General features: G+C 40.6%; 1 protein-coding gene across 4 annotated transcripts in view; it reads right to left on the bottom strand.

The window, feature by feature from the left end:
* Nucleotides 1-17,241, bottom strand: part of ubr3 (ubiquitin protein ligase E3 component n-recognin 3) — a 333,307-nt gene extending 316,066 nt beyond the window's left edge. For all 4 annotated transcript variants that reach the window (XM_080199025.1, XM_080199026.1, XM_080199027.1 and 1 more), the window contains exons 1-3: nucleotides 16,794-17,241; nucleotides 7,647-7,786; nucleotides 4,065-4,232 (exon numbers count right to left, since the gene is read on the bottom strand). In XM_080199025.1, the coding sequence (XP_080055151.1) occupies nucleotides 4,065-4,232; nucleotides 7,647-7,786; nucleotides 16,794-17,221 (736 nt within the window). In that variant the 5' untranslated portion in view covers nucleotides 17,222-17,241. The remainder of the gene's footprint in view (nucleotides 1-4,064; nucleotides 4,233-7,646; nucleotides 7,787-16,793) is intronic.
* Between the last annotated feature and the right edge of the window lie 834 nt (nucleotides 17,242-18,075).

The raw sequence follows: 18,075 nt of genomic DNA, 5'->3' as shown, positions 1-18,075 counted from the left end.
AACCAAAGTCAACTTCTTCTGGCTCATGGGCCAACTTCCACCATGACTCTCCAATCCCACTGGATAGCCACACTTCACGGCCTTGTTAAATGTTCCTCCTTTCAAATGGCTCCCGATCCGCAATGGGCTTGAAATCCAGACATTGGATTAAGGATGCTCCAAGCTGACTTTATGCTACCTACAATGCAATTTTTTTCTAACCACAGAAAGTCTCAGGTATTGAGACTTCATCCTGAACTCATCTTTCACAATTACAACTAACTTTCTATCCCAATTCCTGATACACCCATCCAAACAAAAATATATCCCATTCCCCATCCACTACCAGGTCATCTAGGCTCCCTTATTACCAAGCACCCCTTCCATCAATATGCCAGCTCAGATCACTATGATAGAAACCACTCAGCTGCTACTCTGCTTTTCACAGAAGCCACATCTCCACTCAGTTCACCTCTCATGCCACTAAGTTGATCTTGCCCAAAACCCCTTCCTGCTCCTTTAATTCCATTCTCACTAATCTGCTAACATTATAAATGGTTCCTACTCAAGTACTGCTCCCTGCCTTTTCAAAAATGATTGCATTCCTCTTCAAAATCCCATTGACACCTGTACACAGAACTTCTCTGCACCACCTCCCCCCGTGTCTGCATGCGTTTTCTCCAGGTACTCCAGTTTCTTCCCACAGTCCAAAGATGTGCGGGTTAGTTGGATTGGCCGTGCTAAATTAACCCTAGTGTCAAGGGGATTAGCATGGTAAGTATGTTGGGTTATGGGAATAAGGCCTGGATGGGACTGTGGTCAGTGCAGACTTGATGGACCAAATGGCTCCTTCTGCACAGTAGGGATTCTATGATTCTATCTCCATGAACATGTCACCTACTAGATCTACAAACATTTCCCTATTTGAATCATTAAAGCCATTTTAGCCTCTTTCAAAATCAAAAAAAAAGCCGATAAAAGGCACAAACAGCATATTTGTGGCTGATGTAACTCTTCATTCTTTCTGTAGCATTGGACAGTCTACAACTCCTCTCTCATCGTATAGTTCGAGTAGGATTCAGTCAATGATAATTAAAACAATTACTTCTCTTCCTGCACCACCTCCAAAAATCCTCTGGGCCCCCTTCTCATTCTACTCAGACGATATAGCCTGCAGACATAGGATCAGGTTCCATGTTTAATGACTGTATCCAGCTTAACCTCTCCACTATCTGTCTTGACCTTTCCAAGGCTTACGTGCATTAGGTGGTGTTTTGGCAAGATACATTGTATTAACTTCAATTGCCTCCAGTTAAATACTGGGAAAATAAAACCAACCACAAACTTCATACCTTGCCAAGTCCCTTCCTTGACACTATTTTAGATCAAACCAAATTGTTCACAACTTTGACATCCTATCAAACTTAGCTTCTGTACCACAATCATCTCCACCACTAAGATAGTGTTTTATCTCTTCCTTATTATCCAACTGATATTCACAACCAATCTGTTATTGAAATCCTCACCCATGCCATAATCTTTAATGCTTTCATGGATAACGCATCTCCCTTCACCTTCTGGAAGCTTAAGTTCACACAAAATTACTTCATCTCAACATTAATCTGAAGCAATTTCCATTCACATGTCACCCTTATTGACCTTTATTGGCTCAAATTAAAATTGAAAATTACCATTCTCTTGTTTAAGACCAACTATTCACAACTTCACGACCGCCCTCATCTCTGCAAACTCTCTCCGAAAACTATAATTTCCTTCAACTCTGGCCTCTTTTCTATTTCTCTCCATCCATCCACCCTCCCCTGCCCAACAATCATACTTTCAAGTGTCAGTTCTACACTCTGCAATGCACTTCCTAATCCCCTATTTCACTCCACATTCTCTCCTCCCTTAAAGGCTCCCTTTAAAATCACACCTCTGACCAAGGTTTAGATTATCACTCCTAATATCTCCTTTGCTTAGGTGTCACTCTTACGATTACACCCTTGTGAATCTCCTAGGGACAAATTCTACAAAAAGATTCCATATATATTCAAATTGCTATTGTGCACTACAGAATATAGAGCTTCATTGGTAGCTTGTAGTAGACAATACAGGGTCAGTGTGTTTTTTTCCTTTCAGCTTCCATATGGCTTTGCAGCAAAGTCACACATTTACCTTTGGTTGGTATCCCTCCGTCTGCAAGGAGATGATGGGAATGCAGCCTTAGAACTTTGGCACGGTTAGAAAAGAACATCTCTTGCTCTTCTTTTGATGGCTGCCCATCTGCAATTAGCTCGATCAAAATTCCCACAGTAAAGTTGTCTCTTGCTGGTCCTGTGGAGATGGTCTCTGACATCATTTGCAAGGCTGACATTTCTTTATAGCTTCTCAAGCCACAATAGTGTAATTACATGAACATGCGCCCAAAGCCAGTAGCGCCACTTGCAACAGTTAGTTTCCCACTTGCCGTGTTGAGGGCTTTTGTGTCTCTCTTGAGAGCACCCTTGAATCCACGCAATGGACATCCTGATATCTTGGCACAGGCTACTTCCTTTTCCTGATTTGTAGGGGCTAAGACACAGCCCTGGTTCATCCATTCTTGATATCAAAACTGCTAGAGGTGTATCAATGGTTTTACCACAGGGTGATGTTATGCATGATCCATCCAATTTTATTCTTTCATGGAATGTGGGCATCACTAGCAAGGTGAGCATTTGTTGCCCAGCCTTAAATGCCCTTAAACTGATGGGCTTGCTAAGCCATTTCCGAGGGCAGTTAAGAGTCAACCATTTTGCTGTGCATCTGGAATCATATGTTGCCTTAACTGGTCTGGCAGACTATATTTCCTTCCTTGAAAAGGACATTAGTGGATCTGGTGTGTTTTTATGCCAATCAGATCATCATTGGACTTTTAAATTCCAGATATTTTTATTGAATGCAAATCCCAATTTCTGCCATGATGGGATACTAATCTACGTCCTCAGCGCTTCACAAAAACAGAAAAGCTGGAAAAACTGGTGTGGTAGCATCTACATGGAGAGACAAGTTAAAATTTTGAGTCTGCCTGACCCTTCTTTAGGATGAAAGAGGGGGAAAACGTGATTATAAAGAGGGGTAGAACAGCAATTAATGGGAGCGGGAAAAGATTGAATCAAAGATTCAGGGAAACTTAACAAGTGACATAGCCAAGGTCTACTGTGTTCAGCGCTCCAAATTCGGTCGCCTCTACAGTGGGGAAACTGAACATGGACTGGGTGACTGCTTTGCAGATTTCCTTTCACTCAGCCTGCAAGCAGAGTGTTTTCATGCCCATCTCTTGGCCTATTGCAAAGCTCCAGTGAAACAAAACGCAAAGTGGAGGAGCAGTAGCGCACACATGCCCATCTATCTCTTGTTCTTTAGTTTTGCATTCAGTGAGCACTGACTTTAGTTTTCTTATTAACATATTCTATTGCACCTTTATCCCCATCAGCAAATTATTTAGTCCTTAATGCTACTGTTAATATGTCCTTTATCTTGTGTTCATGTCATCTTTGTCAATCTCTCCTTAGCTTTGACCTACCTCTCAACTTCTATACAGTTCCACTTTCTCCACCCCCTCTCCCATTATATAGTCCATCACTTTTTACCCCTCTTCAGCTCTGAAGAGCCACACAAACTCAAAGTTAACGCTGTTTCACTCTCCACAAACGCTGCCAGCTCATGGGAAATGTTCATCAATCAGAATGCTTCATATGCGATAGCCTTTTGGCCCAGCAGGTTTGCACCAAATAAAATAGCTAGATAGATACACTGAGGAGCTATATAGCCTAAAGAAAAAGTGTTTTCTATCCTTAAGAGTCTCTACTGGAAGTCATTCTTGCACAATTTAAGGTTATTTAATGGCTAACTTTAGTGCTGGAAAACCCAATTATACTCAAACTTGCATTGTCCCACATCTTTTATAAAGTATACTGTACAGCAACATCAACTCTATCTTGGTAAGGCAGACTTTTGAGATTTTCTCTTGTACTTTGTAAAATCATTTCAATAAATTGAGAGTTAAAAGGTTTGTAATGTCAAACCATTTTACAAACCAGACTTACAAAGGTCACCAGAACTAAGGTCTTTGTATATCTGATGATTGGTAAGAACTCTTGTCAAGATGCATCGCATTGCCCCTCCCATCTTGGTCAGATCTTCAAGAAGGGAAATCAGGGGTTCCATCTGTTGGAGTGTTTTCTGAAGGTCTCTTTCAGTTGCTGGATCAGAAACTGTGGGAGAATCAGAAATAATGATGATATTTTGAATAAAATAAGCTCATAACTGCATGATGTGGCATAGCCTTAAAAATAGGTGATGTGCCAACAACTGTGCAAGTAGGTTAATCCCAAAGAGCAAATCAAATTTCACGCGTATACTTTCCTGAAAATTTATCTAATTACAAAAAAAATTATGAATTCTACAATAACCACATCCAGCTTGCATAAATCAGTAATTCACCTTTCATACAAAGTATCAAGTCATACTGCAAAATCTGTGCACTTTAAATTGGACAGCAATAAGCAATAGGGTGACACAGCGACGTAGTGGTTGACACTGCTGCCTCACAGTTCGATTCTGGTCTTGGGAGACTGTCTACATGGAGTTTGCATATTCCTCATTTCTGCAAGGATTTCCTTTGGGTTTTTTGGTTTTCTCCCACAGTCCAAAAACATGCTGATTAGGTGGATTGTCCATGTTAATTTCCCCTTTAGTGGTCAAAGATTAGCCATGGTAAATGCACTGATGTGGTAGAAGGGTCCAGAATATGGGTGGGCCCAAGTAAAATGCTCTGTCAAAGAATCAGTGCGGACTCTGTAGGCCAAATGGCATCCTTCTGCACTGCAGATATTCTATGACTCTAAACCATGTTCCATTCTTGCTACAGAGACACAAGGGAAACACATATGCCTATGAAGTACATGAGAAGACTGAGTTAAGAGGACAACCCAAATACTTCAGTCTTGAAAGGAAGTAAGCATTTGTTGTGCTGTACAAAACATTAAGTGGAGAAGAGGAGTTTCACCTTAAACAATATTTTCATGTTAATCTATGACAGGTCAAAAAACGAGTACAAACTGTTAAAAATGAAGTTTATGATTAATATTAAGGGTCATATCAGAGCACTTAATGATAATGATATACAAAAATATCTGGATAGGGCTGTGGAAACAGGAATCATTCAAGTGACAACTGAATGTTATATCACATGAGATGCTTTTCAAAATTTCTATGAAGTGGGAAATAATCTTATTTGATAAGTTACTTATTGATAAATTTCACTCTTTGCTCTCTCCTGATAAAAGCATTTGGCTTTATAAATGTCATCATTCTTTGAAATTGTGCACGAGATCATTTTCATGCTTATTTTTCTCCTCCCTAGCCCAAGGAGGTGAAGGATAATTGCAGGATTTGAGAAATTAGTTAACTCGGAACAAACCAGGAATCATTACCTTGACCACAGCATAGTACATGGATTTAGATATTAAAATATTGGTGCATGAAAATTCTTCCAAGACATCTTGAGCAATTAAAAAGAAATAAATTACATAAAATTACTACGAATATACCATTTTTTGGGAGACTATTTTCCTGTGTAATTTAAATGCATATCTTCAAAGTCAACCTTTTTTTTTTAAAATCACCATCAAGTTCTTATCCCATCTGTTTTGTAAGGTTGCAGGTGGCTGAGTTGTCAAGTATATTTAAGAGAGGGATCAATACATTTTTGGATACCAAGGAATAATGTTACTGACCCTTTCTCCACCAGAAAGTATCTCCTTATTCATAATTCTTAATACCTTTATCAAATCTTCTCTTCACCTTCTGTGCTTGGAGAGCAGCCCAAGCTTCGCCACATAACTGAAATCACATCCTCACTACTCTCAATAAATCTTTTCTGCATTTGTCAAGACCTTGACATCCTTACAAAAGCATAGCACCCAGAGTACACCAGCTGAAGCCTAACTTGTTCAGCAAAACCTACTTACTTTTGTAATTGATGCCTCTAATTATAAAGCCAACAATCCTACTTTTTTTTTTCCAACTCTCCTAACCTATTGCGTGGAAGGCGCGGAAAGTCTGCAAGAGACATCTGGATAGGCTGAGTGAGTGGGCGAGGACCTGGCAGATGGAGTATAACGTTAGCAAATGTGAGGTTATCCACTTTGGTAGAAATAATAGTAGGAGGGATTATTATTTAAAGGGTGAAAAGCTGCAGCATGCTACAGTGCAGAGGGACCTGGGGGTCCTGGTGCACAAATCGCAAAAACCCAGTCTGCAGGTGATCAAGAAGGCAAATGGAATGTTGGCCTTTATAGCGAGGGGGATAGAATATAAAAGCAGGGAGGTCTTGCTGCAACTGTATAGGGCACCGGTGAGGCCGCAACTGGAGTACTGTGTGCAGTTTTGGTCACTGCATTTGCAAAAGGATATATTGGCCTTGGAGGGAATACAGAGAAGGTTCACCAGGCTGATACCAGAGATGAGGGGTTGTGCTATGAAGAGAGATTGAATAGACTGGGCCTGTAGTCGTTAGAGTTTAGAAGGCTGGGGGGGGGGGGGGATCTTATAGAGACTTACAAGATAATGAAGGGGCTAAATAAGATAGAGGTGGGGGGGGGGGGCAGTTTAGAACAGAGTTGAGGAGGAACTTCTTCACTCAAAGGGTGGTGAATCTCTAGAATTCTCTGCCCGATGAAGTGGTGGAGGCTACCTCGCTGAATATATTTAAGTCACAGGTAGATAGATTTCTGATAGGCAAGGGAATTAAGGGTTATTGGGGAGAAAGGAGGAAAGTGGAACTGATCCACTTCAGATCAGCCATGATCTTATTTGAATGGCAGGGCAGGCTCGAAGGGCTAGATAGCCTACTCCTGTTCCTATTTCTTATGTATTTATGTTATTCTGCCACATTCAAAGGCCTGTATCCGTGCACCTCCAGATTTCTCAGTTGGAGTAGTTGGTTTATAGTAACTCTTCTCACACTACAATATTTCTTCTGAAGTCTACTAATGTACTTAGCAAAGAGGAGATATATCTAAATTTTGCAAATTAATTATCAGCTTTTATTATAAATCCTGGGGAACAGCACTGGATAGCTCACTCAACAACCATGCACCACTACTTCCTGTATTTTTCTATGTGCACTTCCACTGTCTCTTTAATCCCATATTTGAATTTTGCTTTCAAGTCTATTTTAGTGCTGTTAAATGTCATTTTGAAGTCCATATACACAATTACACTACCCACATCAACTATTTCCATTATTTCAAATAACTATTCCAGTTGGTTAAACAAGTTGTTGATTTACATTTACTAGTCTATGATTTTTAAGTTTCTTGTATCTAAGTTTTCCTGCCACTAACATTAGGCTGACTGGCTTGTAATTATCCAACTTTTTTTGAACATTTGGAATTGTCCAGCTCTCTAGCACCTCCCCCATATCCAAGGAGAATTGGAACATTGTGGCCAGAGGCTCTGAAGTTTCCACCTTTACTTCTCCTTTACAGAAACCTAAGCTGCACTTCATCCAAACCAAGTGACTTTTTTTGCTTTGAGTACAACCAACTATTGAAAATAATGTTTTTTTTAAATGCTAGGAAAGAATACTGAAAAATAGGTATAAAAAAAGACAGTAATCATACCTGGTTCACTATAGCCATCCCGTAAATGCTGAATGAGACGGAGGATAACTCGAGGAAGTAAATGTTCAGACATCATCATCAGTTCATTAGGAACAGAAGGAATATTTGAACTTGTTGCAGACCGATGCCTTTTACAAAACCTACAAGAATTTTAAAATGTTATTTTATTGCTAGATGAAGTGTAGAACGAAAGATACAAGTATACAAAGGTTACACGGAAATTACTTCAAGATGCTTTGAATCACTACCTGAAGTTTGCTGCTGAAAGAATCATCAGTAAATAATAAAGCTGTCTCCTCTTTTTCTTTTAAACAGTTAAAATATTTTGGCAGTTTCCAGAACTGCCGTAAAAAAAACCTGACCAAAAGTTTTCACTCACTTAAATGTACAAGATTTGCCTGGAATGCAATGTGGAGAAAAAAAAAGAGAACTGACATTCTTATAGGAGGGAGCGAAGCAAAGTACAGCTCTGGCTGACATTGGGAGTGTTTAATGCTAAGTCTTGATTGGCAAAATCTTGCATTTCACAAAATTTGATATTCTCACCTTAATAAGACACCCATTCCAAAAACTTAATACTTTCATTCCCAGTCTATTAATTTTGGCATCTAAATTCATTACACATGCTTGAACATCCAGATTAAAAAAATGCCCAAAAGTTTAAATACCACATGAATCCCCAAACCATGAAGTATCCTTCTCATCCTACCAGCTTCGAGTATTCCCAATATTTCCAAACATTTGAGCCCTTATAGTGCTCACAGATTCAGATCACACCCACTATTCCCAGATCTCAATATCTTCATGCAGCACTGCCAGATCACAAATACTTCCGTGAAGGCAGATCCTCCTCTAATTACTGTTGTAGCACATCATTGCATCCCTCTCCAGTGCTGTCAAATTCAGAGATTCTCACTCATCCAGTTTAAACATATTACAGGATTCCACTTGATACTGCCATTACCAGTAACGTCTTTCAAACCTCATCTTCTCAGATACCATCCAATAGACTTCATTCAGTCCCCCATTTCCATCTGCATTGCTACTTAACCATCAACTAATGATAAATTCAAACAAACCAGCATTCATTTAATTTGTTAGGAAAACTGAAGCCTATGGGAACTGGAAGAGCAGAGGCAGTTTGAGCATAAAATTGACAAAGAGACAAGAAAGCACAAGGGTAGTGGCGAGAAGTTGCTTTTAAGATTGGAGGAAATATATATCATAGTGTCCCCACTAGGTTGATACTAGGACAACATATCTTTTGATTTCATGGTCATTAACAAAGTAGATTTGGATACAGGGGCATAATTTCAAAGGTTCCAAACTCAAATGTAATAAATAATGTGGAAGATAACAGCAAACATCAGGAAGACAAAAGGTAAACTGTATTATGGGAACCTCTTCAGGAAGTACCTCAGGGTCTTGAAAAGAGATTTACTAGACTGAGAGACTTTAATTGGGTAAAAAGTCTGACAACACCAGGTTTTAGTCCAACCGATTTATTTGATAGTAAACTCACTAGCTTTCGAGGGGTTTCCCTTCTTCTTCAATTCTCTCCATTCACCTGAAAAAAAAGAGGGAAACCCCTCGAAAGCTAGTGAGTTTACTGTCAAATAAATCGGTTGGACTAAAACGTGGTGCTGTCAGACTTTTTACTGTCTTTACCCCAGTCCAATGCCGGCATATCCATAATCAAGACTTTAATTGTACAGAAAGATTGGGAAGTTGGGATTGTTCTCCTTAGAGCTAGATTTAGTAGACAGGTACATCAATAAGGAGAAAATGTTTCCACTCGTAGGAGGGTTTGTAACCAGATAACAGATGTATGGGCCAAAATAAAAGCAAAAATACTGATGATGCTAGAAATATGAAAAAAAATAGAAAATACTAGAAAAATTCAGCAGGACTGGCAGCATCTGTGGAGAGAGAAAAATAGTTAATATTGAGCCAATATGACTCCTCTTCAGAGCTGAAGAGAGGTAGAAACATGATGATTTTGTACTGATGTGAATGGATGGAGCAGCTGGAGCAAAACAGGTGGTCGTGAATAGGTAAGAGCTCAGGAGCAATTTGACAAAGACGTAATGGACACAAGACAGATGACTGTGATTAATAATAGCATTAAAAACTAAGGCAGATGTTAATAGTGGCAGAATGTGTTACTAGCAGAACAAAGGTCACAGCTCTCTGAAAGCAAAACAGGTGAACAAGTTACAGACCGGCCCTTGTGGGAAAAAGAACATTGAAAAAAGAATGCAAGATCTAAAGTTGTTGAACTAAATGTCAAGTTCAGAAGGCAGCCTTTTCGTGTTTCTACCTCAGCTCAAGAAATCATACAGATACAGTACTCTCTTCACTGATGATGCCAGACCTGCTGAATTTTTTCAACACTTTTTATTTCAGATTTATGGTATTGGCAAATGGACCAGGAGGGATTGATGAGTTTTTTTTTAAACCTTCAACTTTTAATTGGGAATTTCATATGTACTTGAAAATGAAAAGTCTGCAGGGCTATAGGACAAAGCCAGACCAGTGGAACTAATTGGAAAGGTCTTTCAAAAGAGCCAGCACAGACACAATGGCTGGGTAACAAACTCCTATGTGTATTGTTTAAACAGTAGAAATTGAAAACGTTTACATATTTAACATGAAGCTTAGTTATACAATTTCAGTAAGCATAGCAAACACCAACTGCTTATACTCCAGAAATTTTGTAATTTCCACACAATAGAAATTTAACAATGGAAACCTTTGATTAAAAACTTGAAACGTTTAACTGGACATCTTTCCTGGGATGATAGCATCAGTGGCAAGGTCAGCATTTGTAGACCATCCCTTATTGCTCAATAAAGTGTTTGTGAATCACATTCTTGGACTGCTGTAGTCCACCTTATGTAGATGCACCCAGAGTCCTTAGGAAGGGAGTTCCAGGATTTTGACCCAGGTGAAAATGAAGGAATAGCAAATAGCTCCAAGCCACAATGACCTGTGGCTTGAGGGATACTTGCAACTGGTGGCGATGCCATGCATCTTGTTGCCTTTGTCTTTCTATGTGGTAGATATTATGGGTACAAAGGTGCTGTTGGAGGCTCAGTGAGCTGCTGCAGTGCATCTTGTGTTTGATACGCACTGTTACCACCCAGTCAAGGGGGGGGAATAACTATTAAGCTGGCAAATGGAGTGCGGATCAAGCTGGCTCCTTTGACCTGGATGGTGTCCAAATTCGAGTGTTGTAGGAGCTGCACTCCATCACACTCTTGATTTTGCCTTGAAGAGATGATGGTTAGGGGAGGCAGGAGGCAAGTTACTTGCTGCAGAATTCACAGCTTCTGGCAATTACTTATAGCCTAAATATTTAAATGACTGACATTGGACGAATGATAACTCAGAGAATGTTGGCTGAATAATTATGATGCCATTGAACGTCACAGGGAGATTCTCAATTATATTGCTTGCCGCTTATCAACCCAAGCCCGAATGGTATCTTGCTGCACATAAACACCAAGAGCTTCAATACCTTTGCAGTCAGAAATGGTACAAAAGTTCCCACTCATCTTATGACGGAGGGAAGGTCATTGCTGAAATAGCTGAAGATGGTTCAGCATAGGAAATTATCCTGAGGCACTCCTTCAATAATGCCAAGTTGGAGACGATTGGTCTTCAGCAACCACAACCATCTTCCTTTGTGCCAGATAAGACTCCAACCAGCAAAAAATTTCAACCCTGATTCCCATTGACTTAATTGTCCTTAATGCCACACTTGATCAAACATGGCCTCAATATCACAATCACTCTCATCAATTGATCTTTTATTAAAGATAAAGTTAAACAGCAAATCTAGCCAACACAATTTTGAACTCAAAAATATTTTCTCATGTACTTGCTGTTTATGAACTGAAATCTATCTTTACATTCTCAATGATTGATATCGTACTGAGATCAGAAGTTTAACAAGAGCTCTTTCACATCCAGATTTCAGAAAGCAAGAAAATAATCAGGCCCCCATTACCCAATTGCAACCCATTTTTTGACACCGAGTTTATACAGTTGTCAGGTAATGTAAAACAGTTAATTTTTTTGGTTTTCATACAAAATATCCTTGTTTCTAGCATCACTAGTTACATAATTTCTTATCTACTATCATACAGGGTGCACCTTCTCCCAGTCAAAAACTAGTTAAATTATAGCATGATCCATGAATCATAATACAAAACGCAGAGTTCTTCCTCTAAATACATCATTGAAATAATTCACACTCCTCTTCTTAAAGAAAACAAAGTGAACAATTTTACAGAGATGAAGCAGTCTCAAACCATCAACCAGTCTATTACAAAAGCAGTTTCCTATAAGCTTTTGTTTAAAAAAAGAAAGCACACAATTTACTAAGTTTATAAACTTTCTTTAGCAAAATTTTCAATAATATACTGCTTAGACTTTTAAACCTGAGAACTTTTTGATGGTACTGCAAAACACACTGCCATCTGTGTGCAAGAGCAACATTTTTCTGAGAATTTCTTCCCCTACAGTTCAGGTCAACAATACACTTTTATAATATCAGTGAATAGCTACTTCCAGAATACTGTGAACACAAATGAGACCATCTCTATTAACATCCCAAGATGCAGTTCAATCAGTCACTATTTTGGCAAACTAACCTCCTCAGCTCTTCCCATTATTCAAAATACTCTATCTTCATGACTAAGTAATGTTCCTGTTATAACAGGGATTGAGCCACAGATCCCAAAACAAACTTTTGGCAACATTCATTTTTCTTAGGAGAAAATCCTAGCACCAAAGATTTAAAACACCCATCTTTTTCTCATCTTCACACTGCTCCATTTCCAACTTTTTCATTCTTTGACCTTTGTCTCCATTTCTAGGTTATCTAGGTTTGTCCAACATAAAAACAACTTGTCAACAGATTCCATCTGGCCCACCAATATTCAAAATACCCACAAGTGACAGATTCTGTAAGGAGCTGCTCTGAGAATCACAGGCTGTTTGTCACAAACATAGCAGAGAAACAATTCATAATTGGAGGAACAGCAAGCAGGAAGCCCAAGGACCAGAACAGCGATAAGTCTGCAGGCAGTGGAGTACTGGGCGCAAGAGTCGGCAAGACGTGTCCATAAGATGGGCGAGGCTGCAATTGGAGTCTGCTGCGCTGGTGTGTGTGTGCACAGAGAAAGAGGCTGAGAGAAAGTATCTGTCTGTTCAGCTGGAATAAGCTACGACGGACCATTTGCCTCACAGGGAAGCCGAGAAATGTGCATGAAAGAGGCTGTCAGAGTGTTTGTCTGACAGGAATTAATTGAAACTCATTAGTAATTGCTCTGACAAACCTCAGATTATTCTGTTAAATTCCCCTAAGCAACAAGCACAGACTTAAATGTTGAGTTTCTGAACAGCAGGAGATTTGTAGATTTGTTTCCCAATTGCTGCTGCGTTTTGTTTGCATCAGATTTGTGTACACTTTCAACCTCTTCGTGGTAGGAAAAGTCCACATTGATGTAAGCCTTGTGTTGCTGAGTTAGAACACTGACCCTCAAGAGATGCTTTCAGCTAACCCTGCTGTTCCTTGGCAGAATGCTTTCATGCAAATATGCCAGCAATACTCAGTCCTTCACCTTCTTAATTCCTATTGACCATCAGTCCGGGCTGTCAGATATAGTTCAGTAGTCTTAAAATGAGCTTAAAAGCTCCTGGAGGCAGCAAGTTCAAGTGCAGGACTTGGCAGTGAATTGGAGGTGGTATTGGTGGAAGAGATTATCACACAAAACATGGCTGTGTTGGGGTGGGAGCTTCATTCTATTTTAAATCAAAGAATTAACATACTAACATGGTTGGATTCAATTCTAATGTTAAATTGGTCTAGCCTTTAGAGGGAAGCAGGGAACAGCAAAAAACATGCATTATAGCACCTTTCATCAACACAAGACTAACTTGCACAAGTCCCACCACTACTGTGCTTGCTGACTTACATTATTTATTCGTGTCACAAGTCAGCTTACTTTAACACTGTAATGAAGCCACGGTGAGAATCCCCTAGTTACCACACTTTGATGCCTTTTTGGGTACACCGAGCAGGGGATTTAGCATGGCCATTGCACCTAACCAGCATGTCTTTCAGACTGTGGGAGGAAACCAGAACACCTGGAGGGAACCCATGTAGACACAGGAAGAACATGCAAACTCCACACAGACAGACTACTCCAGCTGGGAATAGAACCAGGTCCATGGCACTGAAGCAGCAGTGCTAACCATTGAGCCACCATGCCACCCACCATTGGCTTCTGGTCAACTAACTCCTGGATTTCAACATTCTCATCAAGTAAGCTAATAAATTAGTCATTTCATTTGATGCTTGTTCATAAAAATGCATAGTTGTTGTTTTGATTAAGAGCAAGACAAATTTCTTATTATCTTTCCAAAATTTGCTCCCCAGCTCAAAGAATGAGAACAAAAATTGAAATGGGATCCTTATGCAAAAACATCAGATGCTGCTGCTAAATCCAAAAATCCCAACCACACTTCCATACCCCTGCTTCCTATAAAGGACTCCCTTTCTTTGGTCCAATTTCTCTGTCAAATGTGTCTTAATGATTTAACCTCCCATATAAGCACTTCTGGTGTCTGCTTTTACCCCCTCAATCAAGGATTTGACCCCTCCTTCCATTATGGTTGACAAGTCCCTCAAGCGTGTCATCCCATTTCCCACAATACTTCTCATGCCCCTTTTTCTCCCTCCCAAAGCCACAAAAGGGTTTCCCTTGTCATCACTTTCCATCCTACCAGCCTCAGGTATTCAACATATTATGCTCTGCCATTTCAGAACACAATGCTACCAAACATCTTTCCCTCCCTTTTCAGTATTCCAAGAGACTATTCTCTCCATTACACCTTGGTTCACTCCTCAATCACTCCCTTCCCTTCCTACACCACATGAATGGAACAGAGATCCACTGCCTGTCTTTTATGTCCTCTCTCCTCATTGTCCAAGGCCCCAAATATTCTTTCCAGGCAAATTTACATGTCCCTCTTTCAATTTTATACACTGTATTTGCTGTTCACAATGCTGTTTGCTCTACAATGAAGGGACTAAATGCAGATTGAGTGAACACTTTCACTCATTTGCCATGTTAAATCTCCATCTTGCTCTCATGCTCACCTGTCATCAGTCACCTGCAGTTCCAATGAAATTCAAAACACGTTCAGAGAACAGCATTTCACCTTTTGAATAATCATTCTACTGTGTTCTAGTCTCAACATGCAATTCAAGAATTTCAGATGATAATTTCTGCCCATATTTTATTGTTCTTTGCATGTTTTTCCACCAGGTACCACCTTTCTGATGACATGATAAACCAAAGCCCCACCTACCCTCTCTGCTGGATTTAAAAAGAAATAATCCATGACTGCAGGGGAATTCTCAGTCAACATATTTTGCAAAACACCACTACTAAAACACATTATCCAATTATTTACTTCCTTGCATCACATAAGCTGGCTACTATGCTCACTATATCACACCAGCAGCCAATAACTCAGAAGTATGTTATTGACTACACAGTACTTGTGTAGTGCTGGCCATGGGCCTGCCAACATCCTGGCTGTCATACTAATGACGTGCTCCAGACCTAGCCACGCCTCTAGCCAAACTGTTCCAGTACATCTATAACACTGGCATCTAACCAATAATATGGAAAATTGCCCAGATATGCCTATAGAATCCCAACAGTGCAGAAGGCTATTCTGCCCATCATATCTGCACTGACTCTAAAAGAGCATCTTACCCAACCCTGCACCACCAATGGTGGAGCAAACTTAAGGTCAGGGAAGTTGAAGAGACGTGAATTGAGTGTACATTATCTCAGATAATGGCTATAGGAGATTACAGAGATAGGGAGACACTTTCGGCCATCTTTCCCAATATCATTTTTATGCACTTTGTCATATTTTGTTTGATAACACGTGAAAGCCCTTGGAATGCTTTGCTACCTTGAAATGTGATCTGAATCATGTCGTATCATCGTCAAATAGGATATTACAAAGCTACACATCAGAATGCAATTTTACACCTGCATCGTTCCTAATCAAAAGCCTCTAAAACTTTTCTCAACGAGATCATGAAATCTGCTCCCCAACTGTTAATTATACAGAAGCAAAATATTTCAGTTGCTGGAAATCGGAAATAAGAACAAAAAAAAATGCCAGAATCGCCCGGGTCAGACAGCGTTTGTGAAGAGAAACAGCTAATATTTCAGATTAGTTCTGACAAAAGGTCACTCTGCTTCTCTCGCCACAGATGTTATTGCTAGTCCGATCTAGTATTTCCACGTTTCTGTTTTTATTGCCCCCAACAGTTTATAGCAGATGTGTTAGCTTCCCCATGCTTTCTTTATTTTCTTGAGCTGTTTTCGCTCCTTTGAGGAATCGATACAAGTGTTGTTGATTGTTACAATTAGTGTTTGAGTCAAATTTGCACAGGCATTCGCATCACATATATACTTATACAAAGTATCAAGGTAGACCAAAACTTTCATTGGCCAACAGTTAAACTAAACGTCCAGAACAAACGCTATTTACGATTACGTGCGGACTTTCGCACCAAATTTATATTCTGCAGAAAGAATCATACCAGACTAGTGATGTTGTTCAATCGCCACTTAAAAAACTTCGGGTTTCCAGAACCAAAAGTAAAACATTCTGGGGAAGGAAATTCCGTTTAAAACTTTTAAGCTAGTTTACAAATTACCGTAACGTTTAAATTTGTTCCATCTTATTAATTTTTTAACGAATGTCGATCCAAAAATAGACTTCCGAAGAAAAAGAAATTTCGGAAGACATCCAAATAGCAATAGGAAAAAAAGACTAATTTAATACACGGATCCTCCACGTTGTCAAGGAGTTTACAAACAAGTGCTGTCGTCGCTCCTGGCCTGAAGTCAACACAGACAGGCAACTATTTAACGAATGTCACTGGGACTGTCCGTAATCTAAAAGGACAACACACACAAAACACAGGTGTACAGACAAGAAAGATGCCGGTCTCGCAACGCGAGTGACAGCCGCTAAGCCGGAGATCAAGAGGACAGGGTATCGTAGGACCGGGCCACACGGGCTGGACTCGCTTGTTTCACTTACCCGCTGTCCCGCATCACACTGCTGTCCCCGCAGTCACAGGCCCCGCCCGCCTGACTCCGAAACATATTGAAATCATGGCCCGTGTGCTCGCCAGCGTTGAAGCACTCGGCACACAGGGACATACACGGCGAGATGCCGCACGTCCTGCAGCGGTAGGCCACGAAGTTGGCCGTCCACACCAGGCCGCACAAAGTCGCGTTGTCATAACCGCGCACCATCTGACAGAAATCGTCGAAGCTCTCGCCGCCGGCCATCAGGCACTTGCACCACTCGATCACCTCGGCCTCGGCCAGCGCTCTCTCCGGGCTCAGCACGCTGTCCAGCAGTTCGCCCAGCAGCTGCACCCCACGGCCGCCCTGAGCACAGCACTCGGCCTTTAGCGAAGCAGCAGCACTCCTCTTGTCCCGACGCAGTAGCGACGCCGCCATGGCGGCTCCAAGCCGGCAAGCCGACCCCCCCTGCTTATTTATTTTGCTCTTGGAGCAACAGCTCGACAACTCTCGCGAGAGTTCAGCCGCTACCGGAAGTGGATGGGATGCTCTCGCGCCTCCTCCCGGAAATCCCCCCCTGCGAGCGCGCGCAAGGATTCAGGAGAAAAACCCTCTGTAAAGGCAGATACCTATATCCTGTGAGGCTCCCCCCCCAGTACTCACAGGCCAACTTCAAAACATAAATGGTTAGATGCAGAAGTAACTTCCGATTTCTTTAGATGGAAAAATAATGTACACACAGGCTAACCTTTTTTTGCAGCAAAAAAAATTTAAAAAACTAAACGCTAGAAATCTTAAAACAACAAAACGTTTCTGCAAATACTCAACAGGTCAGGCAGCATCTATGCAAAAATAAACAGGTCCGAATTTTCAGCAGAACGGAAGAGAGTTAGAAATGTAATAGGTTCTGAGCAGGTGAAAGTGGGATCGGGAGACGGTGACCAATTGTGAGGAAATAAGGGACACTGACAGGAGGTGGGCTTAATAATTGAGTAAATAAAGTTCTATGCACATTATTTACCAAATGATGTGCACTCCATAGAAAAGTTACGGTACAGAAAGAGGCCCTTCATCCCATCATGTTTGTGCCAGCTGAAAAAGTGAGCTGACCATTCCAATCTCACCTTCCAGCACCCAGTCTGTAGCTTTGCAGGGTTACAACACACCTTAGGTGCAGATCCAGATACATTTTAAATGAGTTGCCAGTTTCTGCTTCAACAGGGGTTATAGAGTCATTGGTTAAGGCAGGAAATTCCAGACACCTATCACCCTTTGGGTAAAAAAGTTTTCTC

This window comes from Carcharhinus amblyrhynchos, chromosome 11 (assembly GCF_965287045.1).
Source record: "Carcharhinus amblyrhynchos chromosome 11, sCarAmb.v2.hapA, whole genome shotgun sequence".
Taxonomy (NCBI): domain Eukaryota; kingdom Metazoa; phylum Chordata; class Chondrichthyes; order Carcharhiniformes; family Carcharhinidae; genus Carcharhinus; species Carcharhinus amblyrhynchos.
Note: the sequence above shows the minus strand (reverse complement) of the source record. Positions and strands in the feature narration are given on the sequence as shown.